Source organism: Silurus aristotelis, assembly GCF_946808225.1.
Source record: "Silurus aristotelis genome assembly, chromosome: 13".
In the NCBI taxonomy this organism is placed as follows: Eukaryota; Metazoa; Chordata; class Actinopteri; order Siluriformes; family Siluridae; genus Silurus; species Silurus aristotelis.
The window spans coordinates 9,726,392-9,744,417 of record NC_139586.1 but is presented as its reverse complement, the minus strand read 5'-3'; the positions used below and the strand labels follow the sequence as shown (position 1 = coordinate 9,744,417).

The window sequence follows — 18,026 nt, the reverse complement described above, 5'->3', positions numbered from 1 at the left end:
ATCTTAAGTTTGTTGCTTTAAAATAAAAAACAAAACAAAAACATGCAGGTTAGAAAATATTTGTATTTATTTACAAGGATTTATAAGGATAAGTATCCTTATATTAATAATAATACTAATAATACTAATCATCATTATCATCACCATAAGCAACATGTCAGTAATAGATATTTATGTATTTTCTGGTTTGTTTTATGCTTCTAATGACCCATGAGAATAACAATTACTGATTTATGACACTGGAGTCATTGACTGAATGGTTAATCCCGTTTTCTGACTTCTTATCCTCCGTAGGAAATGGACTGTACCAATCCGAAGACGGGGGGGGGGTTCTGTTCCACAGTACACCGAATTAAACCAGTTCCTCACTAAGCGTGTGTTTTCGGAGCTGTTGTTTGTTAAAAAACAAAACAATACAAAAAAAACAAAACGGGTAAAATGTAGTGCATCTGGAACAGTGAAGCATTCTTAGTTCTCTTCCCTCCAGTCCCCCCTTTTTTCTCGTTTCTTCTCTCTATTTTGCTCGAGGCTCGTGGCCCGTGTGGCTGGAAGAAGTTGGGCAGCGAGAGCTCTGAAGGATGCGGGGAGAAAGATGGCGATGAACGGGAGGAAAGAAGACGCGTTATATGAGATCGCGGATTATTGCGATGTCTATAACCTTCAGCATGGGCCCTACGGAAATAGTAGCGGTTATTTCCCTCGAATGCAAGGTACAGTAGTGTCCAGCGCACCTTCATTACCTGGTGAATAATGCGCTGCTGCGCTTCGGTCTTCGATGAAGTGCATCTCAGGAGTGCAGCACTGAAAATGCCAGATTTACTTAGAAGTTGTTGTTTTTTTTTTTTTTTGCAGTGAACATGACATGACATTGCACGACATAATTATGAAATGACATTCATGATTACAGTCTGCAGTATCTGCACCTGCAGCTGAGGACTGATGGTTCCTACAGGCTGGATCTGTGACAGATGAATCAGGAATAACGTGATGCAATTCTCCTCCAGTGTGCACTTCACATATTTGGACCACCTGCACTTTTGCTTTAATAACTCCAACTCCAGCTTCTTGATGCTAAACTGATCTCGATTTATATCACTCAGATTAGATCAGGACAATATAGGGATCATCAGTTACATAAACCAGCTTTGTGCTTATCATTAGGGCTAATAATATGACAGGGGCCATTGCTAGTGTGTTGGTAGTGGGATGTCCAAATATATGTATCCAAAATGCAGTATGAAATTTACACTTGGTTTAGGTACATGTCTCGAGCCATGCGTTCCTGTACCATCTTTCAATTTCGCACCAGGATCAAGTTCGACTCGTACCAAGTTACATGTATTAGACTCGTGTTACACGTATTAGACCCTGCACAGATTATTCCCAGTGTGTAGAGAATGCTAAACATTCACACACAGATTTTAGACAACGATGATGCTGTCACTGTCATGACTAGATCATGCACCTTAATCATGCTGCTTTCATTGTTTTGTTTTGTTTCGTTTTACAAAAGTTGTTCCCAACAAGCCAACCAGTCGAGTCCCAGGAACGGATGGGGTCTGAACGGATGGCATCTGTTTGTGTTGCCATAATACTGGTTGTTGTTCCGAAACACAAACTGGAAACATATATCTTTCAAATGTTCTGTAAGACAAGCTCCAGTGTCAGGTGCTTTCTACCTTTACCTTCTCATGTACTCATTGCACCTTGCATTATAGATGCCTTAGGGTACGGCTTTTCACCAAATGAAAGATTTTTCACCTTTGTGTTGTAGCAGCTGCAGTTTGTGGTCTGTCTGTGAATGAAAGTCATTTCTGTAACCTGGCATGCTAAAACCTGAAAAAAAATAGAGCCTGACCTTGAACCGTGTACACATACGTCGTCCTTGGGCCTGTTTCTGGGTTTGTACTCTCTGATGACTATGAGATATCACAGTTGGCCTCCAACATCACAGAGTAGAGGAACAGGAATAGTTAATTTTCTTCCTGTTAGTAGAAAATGTTAATCATTACCATATATTTGTCTTCCAAAGTCTTGATAATTCAGAATCATACAGGGATTTTCGTTTAACCTGTTCTCTTTTAAATCTTTATTCTTGGATATATTTAATTTTGACATCAAGCTCTTTTGGCACTGACACATTCTCTGTCTATTGGATTGTCAGACGCTATTTTAGTGTATTCAATCACTGTTGTCAGGAGTCCATTGGAATTGATACAGTGGCTACATGGGACAGCAACAGCGTAGCAGCTGACCCTCCACTTTACACCCCCTCTTCCAAAACACACGGCTGTATTTTTTTAAAACGACACGGATTATAACCAGAGACAGAAATACGGCATGAGTAGCTCAGACATCAAACATACAAAAGGATCATTGTTCAGTATATTCTTTTAGCCAAGACTCTCTTTTATTTATTTTGTAATTATTATTTTTTTATATATATAATAACAATAACAACAAGAGCTGCAAATTTGCCTCACTCCTTTGTAATTGAATGCATCAAAACCAAAAAAACATTAAAGCCAAAAGAAATTATAAGGAAAACTAGTTCAGCGTTGTAGACCATACAAGTCGGAACATACTATTTATGTAGGTTAAAGGAATGTGAAGGGAAGTCATTTTTTTATCTGTATTTTCCACATTGCCAGCATGATGGTACAGAGAGTTAAATGTGCTGATGGTATCAGTTTGAACCTGTACTACTTTCGCCCACTTCACAAAAACATACCAAATGGTGAATGGGCTACATTAACTTGCCCAGTAGGTGTGCATTATGTGTTTGTGTGTTTGTGTGTGGTGCTTTGTGTGTGGTGCTTTCCTGAGGATAAAGCGACGAATGAAAAAATGATGGAATGAATAATTCCCACCTTTGAAACCAACCTTAACTTGAATTCTCTCTTTCAGGTCCAGAATGTGTTTTGAAGCCTTCTCTAAACCCAATGGGTCAGCAGCAACATCATCACTTTCAGCCCTTATCTCCTGCCCAAACTCTTGGACCAGCACCTGTTCTGATGCCACCAGACCCTCTCTCTTTCCCCCTTTGCAGTCCCCTTTCTGCCAAACCTCCCCCTCACCTCCAGCTGTTCCCAAACCCTGCCATCACAGCACCCCCTGGATCCAGCCCCATGGCGCCTGAGAACGAGTTCCAGGCAACCGGCAGCGATCAGGACACCGCATTACAGGAGCTGTGTAGACCTCTTTACTGCAAACTGTGCAATGTCACACTCAACTCACCCCAACAGGCACAAGCGCATTATCAGGTACACAATCGCATACTGAAATGGCTGAAATAAATATAAAATGAATAGCAATGTGAAAAAAAATCATTATTGTTAATTTGTAATTTTTTCAGGTTGTGTTCAATATGGCGTTGTTGGGTATAAACCAGATTCGGCATGGAATTTCACAATCTATATCACCAAGTCCAACTTGGATCATGTTTAAATTCACCTGATTACTGATCACATTCGGGTATATACCAAATTAAATATAAACATTATAAGGACTCTCTTTCTACTCATTAACCACAATGTATTTTCTTGTCGTGACCAAGCTTTACAGTGTTTCATAGTCACCCCGTTCCATTATATTTACATTTATGGCATTTGGCAGTTACCCTTATGAAAGAAGAGATGACCATCTGTGAGCAACAGTATGGTTTTATGCAGAGGAAGAGCACCACAGACGCATTATTTGCTTTGAAAATGTTGATGGAGTTGTGTAGAGAAGGTCAGAAGGAGTTGCATTGTCCAGAGTGACTTATTTTATTAAATTATATAATTTAAACAACTAAACAGTTGAGGTTTAAGGGCCTTGTTCAAGGGCTCAGGAGTGGGAACTTGATGGTGCTGGCATTTGAACTCAGATCAATAGTTGAGTAGTCAGTATTCTTGTATTCTTAGTTTACACTTGTTTGATTTTTATATAAAATTTTATATTTTTATATTTTATAATAACTTAAGATATTAATATTATTTTATTTATATATTCATTTGAACCCAGAATTGAACTGAACCAAAGTAAAATCTATTTATTTATTTATTTATTTATTTTTTACATATAAGGGTTATTTCATAAAAAAAAATAAAAAAATAAATAATAATAATAATAATAGACCTAAAAACATACTGTTATAAGAAAATATTCACTGAGTGGGTGATTTATTTTTTTCAACATGCCCCATGTTATAGTTCTGTTATATTATAACACCTTTTTCAGCTATAATATTTTTTATTAATTATAGAATAATACTAAACAACATAGACTTGGGAACTACTGTCAGAGCTGTTGTTGTGTCAACCATATTTGCGAATTCAACAGCACTGTGGAGTGACAAAAAACCAGTAACAATGCTCATCATACATCGACAACATTCTTCATTCTTCAACTTTTGTTTTGTTGCAGGGAAAAAATCACAGCAAGAAGCTAAGGAATTTTTATGCTGGCAGTCAACAGCCACCTCCTATACGAATACCTGAGGAAGTAGAGCCAGTTTCACAGCAGTCCCTCTCCACTCCACCTACAGAGGCTGGCTCTGCAGTGGGCAAGCAGGTAAACATCCGCCCACATATGCCTTTTCTTCCCCTTGCATATATTTAACACTTCTGAGTATGTAATGACACACAGTTGTTAATCAGACTGCAAGCTCTTAAATCCTTTGTACTGTAATATATACATATTTATTGCATCTCTTTTTGTTGTTGTTGTGTTTAAGATGCTGCCTTCTGTACACTCAGCTGGAAAATAGCCACAGTTTTAATTGCACGTTGATCATGCGGTGTCACTCTGTAAGCCTTCGTTCACTGAAACCAGTGCGATAGTAATCAGAGCCAATCTCGGGTTGCTTTTCCCCAACTGCAGGCGTCCTTTGTCGGCCCCAGCAGGGTCATCCTGGCCACAGAGAATGACTACTGCAAGCTTTGTGATGCCTCCTTCAGCTCCCCCGCTGTAGCCCATGCTCATTACCAGGGCAAGAACCATGCCAAACGGGTACGGCTTGCTGAGGTCCAGCACAACACCAACTCCTTGTAAGTCTCCTCATGCCCCTGAGCATAAAACGAATAAACAGTAACACATTGATGGTGTTTCCAGTTGGGGTCACATACTTCTTTATTTTGTGATCAGTGAAATAAATATTTGAAAGCTTTTACTACTACCAGGGATGGGCAGTATTTATGATTTATGTATGTCAAATATAAAATAGGATTTAGTCATTTGTTTCTGATACTTTAACTTTAGTGTTTTGTATATTTAAACAACTGTAAAATACTTTGTAAGATGTCTACATGATGACATCATAAAAATGCGGCCTCTGATTGGTGCCTACTCAGAAGTTTGCCCAGACTTGTTGAGATCAGAACAGAAAATTGATTCATATCGAAGAAGGTGGTGAAGGTAAGAAAATGTCCAGGCTGCCAGCTTTCAAATAGGTGTCCAATGATCGATAAATAAATATTTGATTGTCGAATATTGTACCTTAATTGAAGTAGGTGTTTAGTAGGATCATGGTTTTGCATACCATTGCATGACACATTATATATTATTATATTTATGATTACCAATCAAATGATTGATTAGTTAGAAACTAGTTGCTATGAATACAGGTGCCATCGGTTGTCTTCTTATGAATGACTTGTTTGCCATTGGGTCAGTATTGCCAAAGTGTGTCCTTCATAACCAAACACCACTAAATTAGGATACAATTATAAATCATTCGCAAACTGTTAAACATTAAACTGTTGGTTACTTTAAAACTAACCTTCATTTGGGAGATAACAGAGAAATGTACGTGAATAGTTGATCTGTTAACTGGTTGCATATGTCAGATTTATTGCGTGACTCAGACAGAGAAAAGCTGCTGTTATCAAACATTGTTTACTTAATCAACTGAGTGAGTCTGATGGTGAAGGAGATCAAATAGGCCAATTGATGGAAAGTTTGTGAAGAGATTTTATGCTCCCTTTTAAAAGTATTTTTTAGTATTTTTAAAATACAAAAATACAGTAGTTTATTGTGATACATGGTCTGTATGTATTTTGTAGTTAATTTTGATACACTTAAAGTTAAGGTATTTGGTATTTTATTTTAAAATACATTTTAATGTATCTTTGCCCAACCCTGACTACTACTACTACTACTACTACTACTACTACTACTACTACTACTACTACTACTACCACTGCTACTAACACCAATACTACTACAACTAATAATGAACTTATTTTTCACCTTTATGACATTGCATTACAGCTCCACCCTGCTTTGATCCTGAGCTTGGGTTACTCTCTGTGCAGAATTTCACACCCTCCTTTCCAAACACACACTATTATAACTATCTACTCTGAATTGCCCTTTGGCATGAATGAGAGTGTGAAAGTGTACATGGTATGCTGGACTGACGTCCCATTCATAGTGCATTCCTACTTATCTGAACTGGTGTAGAAGTGGTCATGGAACAATAAAACATTTAATACAATCACATTTCGGAATCAGCCCAGAAGGGTGTCTTTACCAGTGAAACTTATGTGAATGATAAGGTTTATCCCTTTTGAAAAGATTTGCATAGCAAATGCATGTTTTCCGTTTGGCGTTATCTTCTGCCTGGGTTTGTCCTGACAACTGGGAGCTCAAAATGTCTAAGCAGCTGTAGTGGGATAAGTAAGCTAAGTCTGACAATTAGCAAATGACATCATGTCCTGCTAGTCAGTTGAATATTTAATCAGACCAGTGAGCCTGGACTAGTTTGGTCAATGCCAATGCGATGGGGTAAATAATATAAAAAAATGTTTTTCATGTAAAATATGAAAAGAACTGTCATGTTAGGTGTATAATGGCATGGTTCTTATGAGGAAGCTCACATCATGAAAGCTCAAAATGGTAGATCATGTATTTTCCAGTTAATTTCTTTCATGTTTTTACAGGGATGCAGAAGACCTTACACAGAGGCACTCCGGGAAAGAAGGAAATGAGTATAAACTGAAAAACAATAGGACCCACATGAACGCTGCTATGCCAGGTATATTCAAAGGCACCCAGGTTTCAGATATTGAAATATAATACATATATATAATACACATCAATATATAATGTGTGACAGCCATTCAAGATTTCCTGAGAAATTCTTCCTACATGACTCGTTCAACTTCTATATTAATATATATAATATAGTAAATCATATAGTATAATATTTATTATAGTATTTAATTCGATTATATTTTGTATCTCTTAAAAATCTTATATACACACTATGTATATCATGTAAATAAATAGACATAAGCTACAGTTATGTGGCTACTTTAGATAGTAGTCCATTTGTGACAGTCACATGCTTAGTTTCTGGCCTGTGGTCAAGGCAGTGACGTTAAACGGCACATTTCTGAACAGTGTTTTGGCGCCCGTATCTTTTTCAGCAGCTGGCTGCAGAGTTCAGTGATAACTGCCCGTCCTGTGGGTACCGCGCTACCCTTACTATACACAGTGCCAGGCCTTTGGTGTTTGCAAACCGATCTTTCAGCTCACGTCAGTCTGCCCCTTTGAGCGTCACCCGCACGGTGGCAGGTCTCGATCATACACACTTGCCCTCACTGACCCTTCCAAACACACTAACCTCTTCCGTGCACACACACACACACACACACATATGCAGAATCCACATCGCACTCAGATGAATCACATGGCACAGGGCACAGGCCAGGCTTTGGGTTTAGTTATATTTTGAAAACACTGTTACGAAAATAGTGAAGCATAAATTCCATCTTAAAATAAAGTGTGGTTTCACCCCTCTCTACATTTTTATATACCTTTCATCTGCTGTGCTATTAATTACTGTACTGTACTGTAGTCTCTGGATAAAGAAAGCATGATTTCACATTAAAAAAGCAGCAGTTGCTGTTAGAAATAGGTAATTTGGCCAAAAACACATGGAGACCAGACCATGCTCATTTCTGGATCATCCCCAAACTATTGCCAGGAAGTTCTTATCTTTGTATGTGAGAGCTTATATTCTCTTGACTGGAAATGGAAATATAAGTGGCTCAAACTGGAACCAGTATCACAATGCCTCAAGACCAGCAAGATATAATGCACCAAGGTTGAAGCGGAAGAAGTTGATTGTCCTACACAGAGCCCTGACCTCAACCCCACTAAACACCTTTGGCATTGAACTGGAATGAGAATTACAAACAAGGCCACCTCATCCAACATCAGTGCCTAATTTCACTAATTCTCTTGTGGCTTAATGGGCAAATCCTCACAGATGCATTCCAAAATTTGTTGGAAAACTGTCAGGGGGTCATTATAACAGCGGTAAATATTTGCAGAAGATTATAAGAGCATAAAAAGGTCTAAATCTGGAATGGGATGTTCAGCAAGCAAATATAGTTGGATGATCAGGTGTCCATAAACTTTTCACCATATTATGCCATTTTCATGAAACATTTTATTTTCTAGTGCCAATCTTGATGACTATAAATATGTTAACACTATAAAATACAATTATTGTAATGATGTATTGATTTTCCACCCACAGAATTTCTATTCCTTAGATGCTTTTTGTTGTTTGCACTATTCTGCATTCTGACTAGAGATCAGTAGTTTTTGAAATACTTAAACCATCCTGTCTAGAACCAACAACTGTGCCAATTCACTGAGATCACTGATTCTAATATATGAAGTGGACTTTAACTATGAGAGTTTGTACTTGTATTATGTGCAGATAGATATCTTACCTGTAGACAGTATCTTGTTCTTTAAGTATCCTTATCTTTTAAATTCTCTTCTCTTCATGTTACTTTCAGGGCCATATTACAACCCACGGCCAAGGCAGAGAATCCCACGTGACTTGGCCATGTGTGTGACGCCAAGCGGCCAGTTCTATTGCTCCATGTGCAATTCGGGTGCTAGCGACGAGGCAGACTTCCGCCTGCATCTGGAGAGCAAACAGCACAAGAGCAAAGTGTCTGAGCAGCGCTACCGCAGTGAAATGGAGAGTCTAGGCTACACCTAGGATCCTGTCCAGAAGAAAAACGAAAACAGGGGTTGTTCTTGTAATTCTCCAAGTGCCCATATTAGAGCTGTTACCGAAAAATGTTGTGCATTTGCACTGAACTAGTCCTAAATACTTTGCATGGAATGATTTAATTCAGTGATCCTGGAATGAAAAGGAAGCTACCTCTTGCAGAGTTACAGGTCATTTTTATGTCAGATTGTGCAGCTTTGTATACATTAATGGGACCACCCTGTTTTATAGCACTTGAGAAACTGGTCTCTGGAATGTTTTTCTCCCAATGGTGAAAGATGGCAACTTTTGGAAATCCCATCAGGATTATAATGACTTTTATGAGTTCTAATACTAGATCAGCTTATGAGGACATCCAATCCAAGAGCAGGGTCTTGTTGAGTTTCTTTTTACACTTTCGATCCAGTCTCTTCTTTCTTTAAACCAATGTACACATTGTTTATCGTGCAAAAAACCTCCATGCTAATGCCAGCCTTGGGTTCACTGTGTTATTATGTGGAATACGCCGAGTGTAGAATCCCAGACTGCTATCAGAAGGCTGATGTCCCACCTGTGTTCACATTAGCTTTTAAACCTGCTGAATGTACTGTGACTGCGTTGACAATATTTTTCCTTGCTGGATTTGCACAAGTGTATCAAGATTTACACTAAAAGTATTTATGTATTTATTTACTTATTACCTATTTTAAATATTTAAGTATTTAACCACACAACAAGAGTATATTATTGTGTTTCATTTATCTTGTGGCAAAACTAGTACATGTAATGGCTAAGTATAGCAATCATGCACATCGAGGTCCCCCCTTAACACTTTCCATGACATGTTTTTCATTCTCACACTACAGCAAACCCAATGCATAGCTATTTTTAAAGAGGTGCCCTTGGGTCAGTCCCTCTGCGCACCCCTATTTCACTCATCATAGGCAGAGTGGAAAGATTAGCCCCCTGCCAAGATGTTCAGTGTAATATTTTAAGACATTTTAACAAAATATTGAATTGTATTTGAAGACAAGGAAATTCTATGAAAAGATAAGCGACTGTGCTGTTTATTTGAGAGGGTCATGTACGTGTCCGAGCCGGGGATTTCACTCCACAAGTACATTGTTAGCAATTACTGTAAGTTCAGTTACTTATTTTATAATTTTTCAACGAACCACAAATCAAGAAAAAATGAATGATGGGAAACTTTAAGGGAAAATTCCAACCTGAAAAACACACATTATACTGTATATGATTATTTTGAAATATTGAGATGTTTTTTCTTTCCCAAACATAAGTTAAAGTTAAAAGTGGTCATGCACTCATATAAAAGGGGGCTTAACCAGAACCCTAAACCTACTCCATTTGTTGTGAAGTTTATTAGTGAAAAGCCTGGTTTAGCTGTTAGCTCCCAAAATAAATCAACCGGAAACATCTTTTCTCACCTACTCAAAAATTCAATCAAGGAATAGTGGAGACACCAAATGAATACAATGCATTCACCAATACAGCTATATGACTCAGCTGTGCTGAGTTACAGCAGAGACCATATTTAATGTCACTGACAGCAGTATTAGATGAGGAGGTGAGAGAGCTGGATAGATTAAAGGAATGAAGCCCTTCTGCAGTTTTATTTTTTCTATCGCTAAAAGGAGGGGTTCAATCCCACTTAGTATTACTGTCAGCAGGTAGTTGAAAAGCATCGTGGGTAATGCAGAAAACTGTTCAACAAAAAAATAAGTTGGAACCAAACAGTCAACTTAGAATTTGGCTTAGATGATGATGATTGAGAGAATGTTAATTATGAAAATGCATAAATGTGTTTTTCAGGATGGATCTTTCTTTCAGACACATGTTTTTCATCATCAGTTATTTATATTGTTATGAGCCATGTGAATAAACACTTGTTTACATTTGCAGATAATTTCAGGCATTTAGTCAGGGGCATTGCAATATTACAGGGTGTAAGTGTGCCTCTTCTTTATATAACTCCAGCCAATGTCATTCCTTTTTTTTTTTTTTTTTTTTTTTTTTTTTTTTAAGTCATTCCTAAAATGTCTCCATATTTAAACCAGTAATAATTTGTAAAATTACTTTAGAAGCTCCTCTTTGGTTTTGTTTCATGGTAAATGTGCATAATATTTACATATTATTATAACAACATGTATAATACACTGCAAGCAGGAAAAGCTGAGCCTTTAAAAAAGGTGCAAAAAGGTGTTGGTAAATTGTTTTGCCTCTGGCTTTGTTGGCTTTAAGCCATAAAGTTCTTACTGCTTGCTGCACTAATATCATTGTTTAAGTACAAATGTTTTCAGGTTCAATGTTGCAAATGGCTTAAATGTGAGCCTTTAAGGTGAAGCACATTTCTGTTTTAATGATCAGTTTGCTGTGTAGATTTCACATGTTGGCTGGATATTGTGTTCTCAACCCAATAAGGTTGAATTCTCTCCCAAGTGTTGATGATCAAGGACTCTACATGCTGCACATTTTTGCTCATGATGTCCCCATAAGGGGTGACCTGGAGAGAGTCATTTATATTTTTGCGTAAAGCCATTGTCTCTAAATTTCACCATTCTTCTAACCAACTCAGTGCACAGCAATAATGTCCGGTGTTGAATGAATGCTTTGAATGAACAAACAAAACCATGCTGACATGAATTCAAAGCTGTAGGTGTTCATTTTGCTCTGTTGGCTTAAATATTTATGCTAACCGATGCAGAACTGCTATTAGGCATCCAGTTCCTCAGACTTGAGAGACTCTAAGCAAGCACTTTGTTGTTTGTTAGAGTTGCAGGACAAGCCAGACGTTTCCTGTGTGGAGCAGGAAAGCAGGAAGCAGTGACCCCACATACAAACAAACTTTCCCCAAGGACACTGTCCACACATCGACTCATATCACTTCTCCCAGCCAACAGCAACACTGACTTCCAGAATGGCCTTTCCAGTCATTTTCCTCTGAAACTGTATGACTGAAGGCTTTCCCTCTTTATTTTGCATAGATGCTGATGAATTGAAATAAGATAGTGCCTTCTGAAACCACACTTTTGTTTCAAGGTTGCCTCTGGGACTTTTTCAGAAAGATGTTTTAGGTCTTGTCCATTCATGGTGCAATATAAGGAAATATTCTATTCTTCTTTTTGAAATTATAATAATATGAAGTACTACAGAATCACAAGTATTTGAAGAAGTAAAAGAAAATAATCTCACTGAAAAGACTGCTGGGACAGTTGTGTAAATTGTATATGTATAAACAAAATGTTTCATTAAATAAGAATTAGTTTACCACTTTGCACTCGTTTTTTTTACTACTGTGGATATTAAATGAAGTCTCATAATGCTAATGCACTTGTTTTCATCCATGATCTTTATTTAAAGACCCCGCCTTTGAGATTCCACACATGCCATATTGAGTAGGCAGCACTGTTCAAGAGGAAGTCAGCTGACTGGCTTGCGTGTCTGTTTATCAGCATTTGGACTAAATGAATCCTGCAGGTTACAGTAGAGGAAATAATGTAATGCTAATATATCAATCTACCATTAAATACGAACTTCTCACAGAGCACATTATTCAAATTAATTATTCAGATTTTCTATTTTCTTTCTTTACATGTCACCCAAGTAGGTTTCTCTAGTAAATAGTAAATCTCTATGCCACTGTTATACTACTTGTACTCCTATACTGCTGTATTTCTGAGGGTTATTCACATGTACACCAAAAACAACTAAATATTTCAAGTGGACTTTCAAGAAAGATGTTAATGCTCTGGTATCCTGACATGTTAAAAATCACAACATTGCCATATAGCTTTGGTAAAATGTATTCTTGGTTTCATTTTCATTCAAGTTATGGTATGTTATAGAATTAAATATATTTAAAAAAAAATAAAAAAAAAAGCATAATGCCATACTTACAGTTTGGTCATCTTCAACCCAGAGTATAGCACAAGCATTGTGTTTATGGCATTGTATTTTATAGCTAATACTTTCAAGTGCTAATATAGGGAAATTCAATTTATTCCTTTGTGTGTGTGTGTGTGTGTGTGTGTGTGTGTGTGTGTGTGTGTGTGTGTGTGTGTGTGTGTGTGTGCACGTGTGTGAGTTCTTCAAGAAAATAAAGTTTATATATAATTAATTTGGGTGTTTTTTTCTAGATTTGCTAACAGCTCAGCTTGGGTTGTGGTTACTGAGGCAAACTAGCAAAATATTTTCACACGCTGTCATATTTGTATATATTTTTTTCTCAATCCAGTTGCTGTGCTCAACCTCAGATTTCGTTTCAGTGGCTAAATCGATACACACTCACCTTCATACAAACCATACTTTTCAACAAGTCATATGTTCCCCAGAATGGAGCAGTGTATAGAACAGGCTGTCCAATGTTTCGAGCTTAGTATTCAATGAATAAATGGAATGAATGATCGTATTGACTTTAAATGTGGCATAATCATTTAGTTAGGTGTGCCACTGCCTGTATCTGCTAAATGACACCCATTCTGGCCTTTCATGCTCTAATAACTGAGTCAAAAACTATTAGTGATCACAAATTTTGTACACAAAAAAAAGCTTGTGAAAAGAACATGGAAAAAACTGTGCAAGTAATGGATGGGCTGCAAGCAGACATTTCAGATTCATAGATCATGGGAAGTGCTGGTGCTGTCAGTGGAGAACAAAAAAACTCTCTTCAGTAGGCACTGGTCCATATAACAGTGTAAAAATCTCTGGTTGGACAAATGCAGGTACCTTATTTTTTATTACACTGATGGAAAGATAGAAGGATGAGTGCATTCCTGGCATGCCATAGGTCTACCAGCACAGCAGGAACATCTTGCTCACTGAGTTTATCTGATAATGAGCCATCAAATATTTCCAGGAACCTAAAAGTGAAATTCAAAAACCCCACTGCTAATCAGTTTTACATATTTTAAATGTAATTATCATTGTATGCTATCGATTATGGACTGACAGTATATAAATTACTCTGCAGAAAAATAAATATACCCAAGAAGTCATTATAGTATAACTTCTATGATACACTATTTGGCCAAAAGTTAGTGGACACCTAGCTGTAACTCTTATAAGGGCTTTTTTGTGGAATTTATTCCTATTTTTCGGTTATAATAACTTCCACCTCTCTGGGGAGGTTTTAATTATGGATATTTTTAAGACACATGAACAAATGATCTGGTATTGATGTTGGGTGAGGAGGGACAGTGTGAAGTCTCAAATGCAAGGTTCAGATCAGGCGACTAGGATTGTACCACTCCAACCTTTACACACCATGTCCTATTGTAGGTGACTGTGTGCAAAGATGCATTGTCATGGTGAAACAGGTTTGGGGGCTCTTAGTTCTAGTGAACAGAAAGTGTACAATCTTTTTTCATTTATGTGAGAATGTATGGTGCAACCAATTTTCTTGAAAGCAGTGATTATGTAATGTGATACCATTCAGATCAACTTGCTAGTTGGGTAGCTGTTGACATTTTTCAAATAATGAGTAGCAGAAGCAAGTGAGAATAAACACATTAGAAAAATTCTATGTAATCCAAAATATTGAACTCAATCAAATGAAATGCAGGGCAGTTTATCTAGATTTGAACTGAGATTAGTAATTACAAAAGTACACATTTGTTACAGTGTACCTCACTTAACTTTCAATGCTGCTTATGATCATTTAAATTTAACCTATAAAGCCTTCAGCGTTTTAGTGTAGTTTATTGGTACCGTGCAGACATTTGAAAACTTTTTAGAAATGTGCCAAACATTGAATGTATGCCCAAAGTAAAATGAAATGGGCACTACAATGTAACTACAATGGGCACAGGACCAATAGTGACAGCAGAGGGAGCTAGATTATTACAAAGACATATTCAGACTGCAAGCACTCCGCTGTCGAAAGAGAAATGAATAATACTACTGCAACACGACACTCTTGTTTGTCTTGTACTGTGAGATTAAAGGAGCTAAAGCTATTGTGTTTGGTTTGGGAGTTTTAGTTGTTATCCATTATCAAACGAATTATATTAGAATATATAAGAATTGTAAAAGAATGAGGCAAAATTGGATCAGTTCAAACTTTCTAAGTAAGAACATAACTGCATTTTCTTTTAAGCCTACCTGCTCATTTCATTGAGCCAGTATTTTAAGTATTTATTGTCAGCTTTGTGTGCGTGTGTTTGTGTGTGCGTGCGTGTTTGTACAGAATATATGATTTACAACATTGAATCATCTTTACTGTGTGTGGAATGCTACGCTCATCTCACCAGGTATTGACGCCAAAGGGCACCATTCCACACTCCTGCTTTTTTCAGCCCATTATGTTTGAGGGTGAATTTCTGGCACAGTTTCCATACCAACAGCTGATGTCATTCTCCTTGACCCTTAAGCTTATTTGACCAGGTCAGCGATGGACATATAGCCCATTACTAGGGGCAAGAAATGAACCCAGTAAACCCTAGAGCACAATCTGTACGCCAGGAAACTCTCTGGTATCCTGGCAAGATTATTTGTACAACTAAGGGGTATATATCACCTTTTGGCAAGGATCCTTCAGTGTTGCTATACAACCATCTAATGATTTACAGCAATATTTGTCATGCTTCAGTTGGCTGATACCATAAAACAGGTGAACACTTATTTAACTCTTTATATGACTGTAATCATTGTGACTTAGTTTTTTTAGTCAGATGGTTGCTTTTTGCTCCATTCTAGCAAACAGGCAATAAAATGCAAAAAAAAATCTGTTTATTTTTTAGGTTTAAAGACAATTTAAATATATTTATTCAAATAGTATTTGGAAATGGTTTTGATTATTTATCTTACATTTACTTTTTTATCGTAATATTGCCTGGTGAGTTTAACAACCACAGCCATTTCTCTTTCTTAATTCTTCCATTACTAACTATATCTGTATATCCAGAAAAAGATAATACATATTATATCCATATATGGTAGGTGTAATAATTTCTCCTTTTCTTTTTGAGACTTCATATATTTACGACAATTCCCATTTCATATTAAAACTATGGAAGATAGACAGATGCAGTTGTTTAAACCTTCATAGATTTTCCTTCTAAAATATATTTTTTTATTTGAATACTGATGTACCTCAGTGAAAGTAAAGAATCGTACAAATACGAAACTATGTGCAGTATGTGTGAAAAGTCAAAAGTGAACTAAGTCTGAAATATTAATATGCTTTCCATGCATGTGAAGAACCTGTTTTTATTTTTGTAACTTTTCTTAATTAAAACATGGAGATATATTGGGGAATGAAAAATTTTTTTGTACTTATTATATAATTCGTAAGAGTTGTATTGCAGAATAATTGCATGAATGAGACTTCAACTCTTATGATGTGAATAGAGGGATAAATGGGTAAGATGCGCCTTCCTGTACCATTCTTCCCCTCCACGCAGATGTCCTTGTGTAAGAACTGCTGCAGCTGCAGAAAGCCATGTGTGTGTGAGGAAGTGTGTGTCAGGCCCAGGATATGTTCCGTTACCAAGGGAACTGGAGGAAGTGTCCTATTCACTGAGAAAGTGTAGTGTCTGCTGTTTCCGGAAGCAAGTGAATGTAAATAACCTGTATTAGCTCGCATGTTTGGTATACTTAAGTACTCTTAAATGAGACATCTGTATATGGTGCTCTGTTGTTGTCTGGTACTGACCATCTTTTTAATTGTTTAGTTTCACTTAATACCTATGCTTTTTAGATAGTATTATTACAAATACATCATTGTTTGAGCAGACACTATACTCTAGGTGATGTATGGAATGCTGTTATAGGAAAATAATCAATAATTGAAGTGGTGTGATATGGCTGTGATTTCCTTTTCGAAAACGCACACATTTAGTGGAAAAAGCATGCAAAATTCCATTTGATTTATACTAATATGTCATCAGAGTTTACACATTTACAATATATTAGTACTGATTTTACTTTTAGTTTAACCAGGTAGGTTGCTTCATTTGAAATAACCGTAGTATCTTAGAATTAAGAAATGATTTGTTTGCCAAGACGAATTTATCACAAATTGTACCAAAAATGATTCCTATTATTATTATTATTATTATTATTATTATTATTATTATTATTATTATTATTATTATTATTATTATTATTATTATTACTATTTTTAAAAGTAATTATCCTTATATAAGACACATATAAGTAATCAGGAACCTGGTACTGTATGTCACATGGTGTTTCTGTGATTAATCATTTCACACACCCATTATCTGGAGATAAAGACTGATAAGATAGTGTGTCTTAAAAACTGGATTCAGAAGAACAAAAAATGAGATGGGAGGGAAAGGAAATTATAAACTCATTCTATGATTCACTCCAACACTTCTCTATTCAAGTGTCTCTGTCTCATTGAGCAGCAGTTATCTTCTGTCACTAACAGTTCCTTGGACACTCACATCAGCTTCTAATAAATGTGTCATCCAACTGTGCCCCTCTCTTTCCTTTTTAAAATAATGATTTCTATTACACGTCATCTAAAGAAAAAAAAAATTGACAGAAGACTACTGTGTTCGAGTGAGGCAGCTGACAGACAGAAATGAAGAAATTGGGAATCACTGCAAAGATTAGTGTCTATAGCAGGCAGGGACCAGCTGATTACACTTTTCTTTCAAAAAGATGCTGTTTCATTGTTTTTATATGTTTATTTGTCAAGGACAGTCAAATCAGCTGCCCCGGATTCATCCCTGTGATACTCACAGACATTATGCTGTGCGAGTCTTCTGTAGTTATCTGAAAGTTTCCCTAGAAGATGTTTTTTTCCCCCAATGTGTTCATTCAATGCATTAAACTGACATAAAACTCATGTTGAAATGTCTTCAAACAATTTACAGTATCATACAAAGGACCAAAAAAGGTTTTCTTTAAAATAATTTAATGCTATAAATATGTCATTTACACACCACTTAAACAATAGGAGTAAATCCAACAAGTTGTGTCTGTTTGAAAAGCCCTCAAAATAACAAAATGAAATGTACAGGTTCAGTGACGTTTAGACACA

The 18,026-nt window shown here is 36.6% G+C and overlaps 1 protein-coding gene across 4 annotated transcripts; it reads left to right on the top strand.

The window, feature by feature from the left end:
• Positions 1-12,281, top strand: zmat3 (zinc finger, matrin-type 3). 4 transcript variants are annotated; one of them, XR_014536262.1, is made up of 7 exons: positions 206-710; positions 2,908-3,263; positions 4,408-4,554; positions 4,864-5,030; positions 6,924-7,018; positions 8,799-10,086; positions 10,128-12,281. XR_014536262.1 is itself a non-coding variant. In XM_083557953.1 (6 exons), exons 1-6 carry the CDS (start codon positions 593-595, stop codon positions 9,005-9,007), a joined length of 1,092 nt encoding a protein of 363 aa, XP_083414079.1. In that variant the 5' UTR covers positions 1-592; the 3' UTR covers positions 9,008-12,281. The 4 variants fall into 4 exon arrangements, 2 of the variants coding, with proteins under 2 accessions (XP_083414079.1, XP_083414080.1); XR_014536263.1 differs by having other exon boundaries at positions 8,799-10,308; positions 10,400-10,746; XM_083557953.1 differs by having other exon boundaries at positions 1-710; positions 8,799-12,281.
• Positions 12,282-18,026: the final 5,745 nt, after the last annotated feature.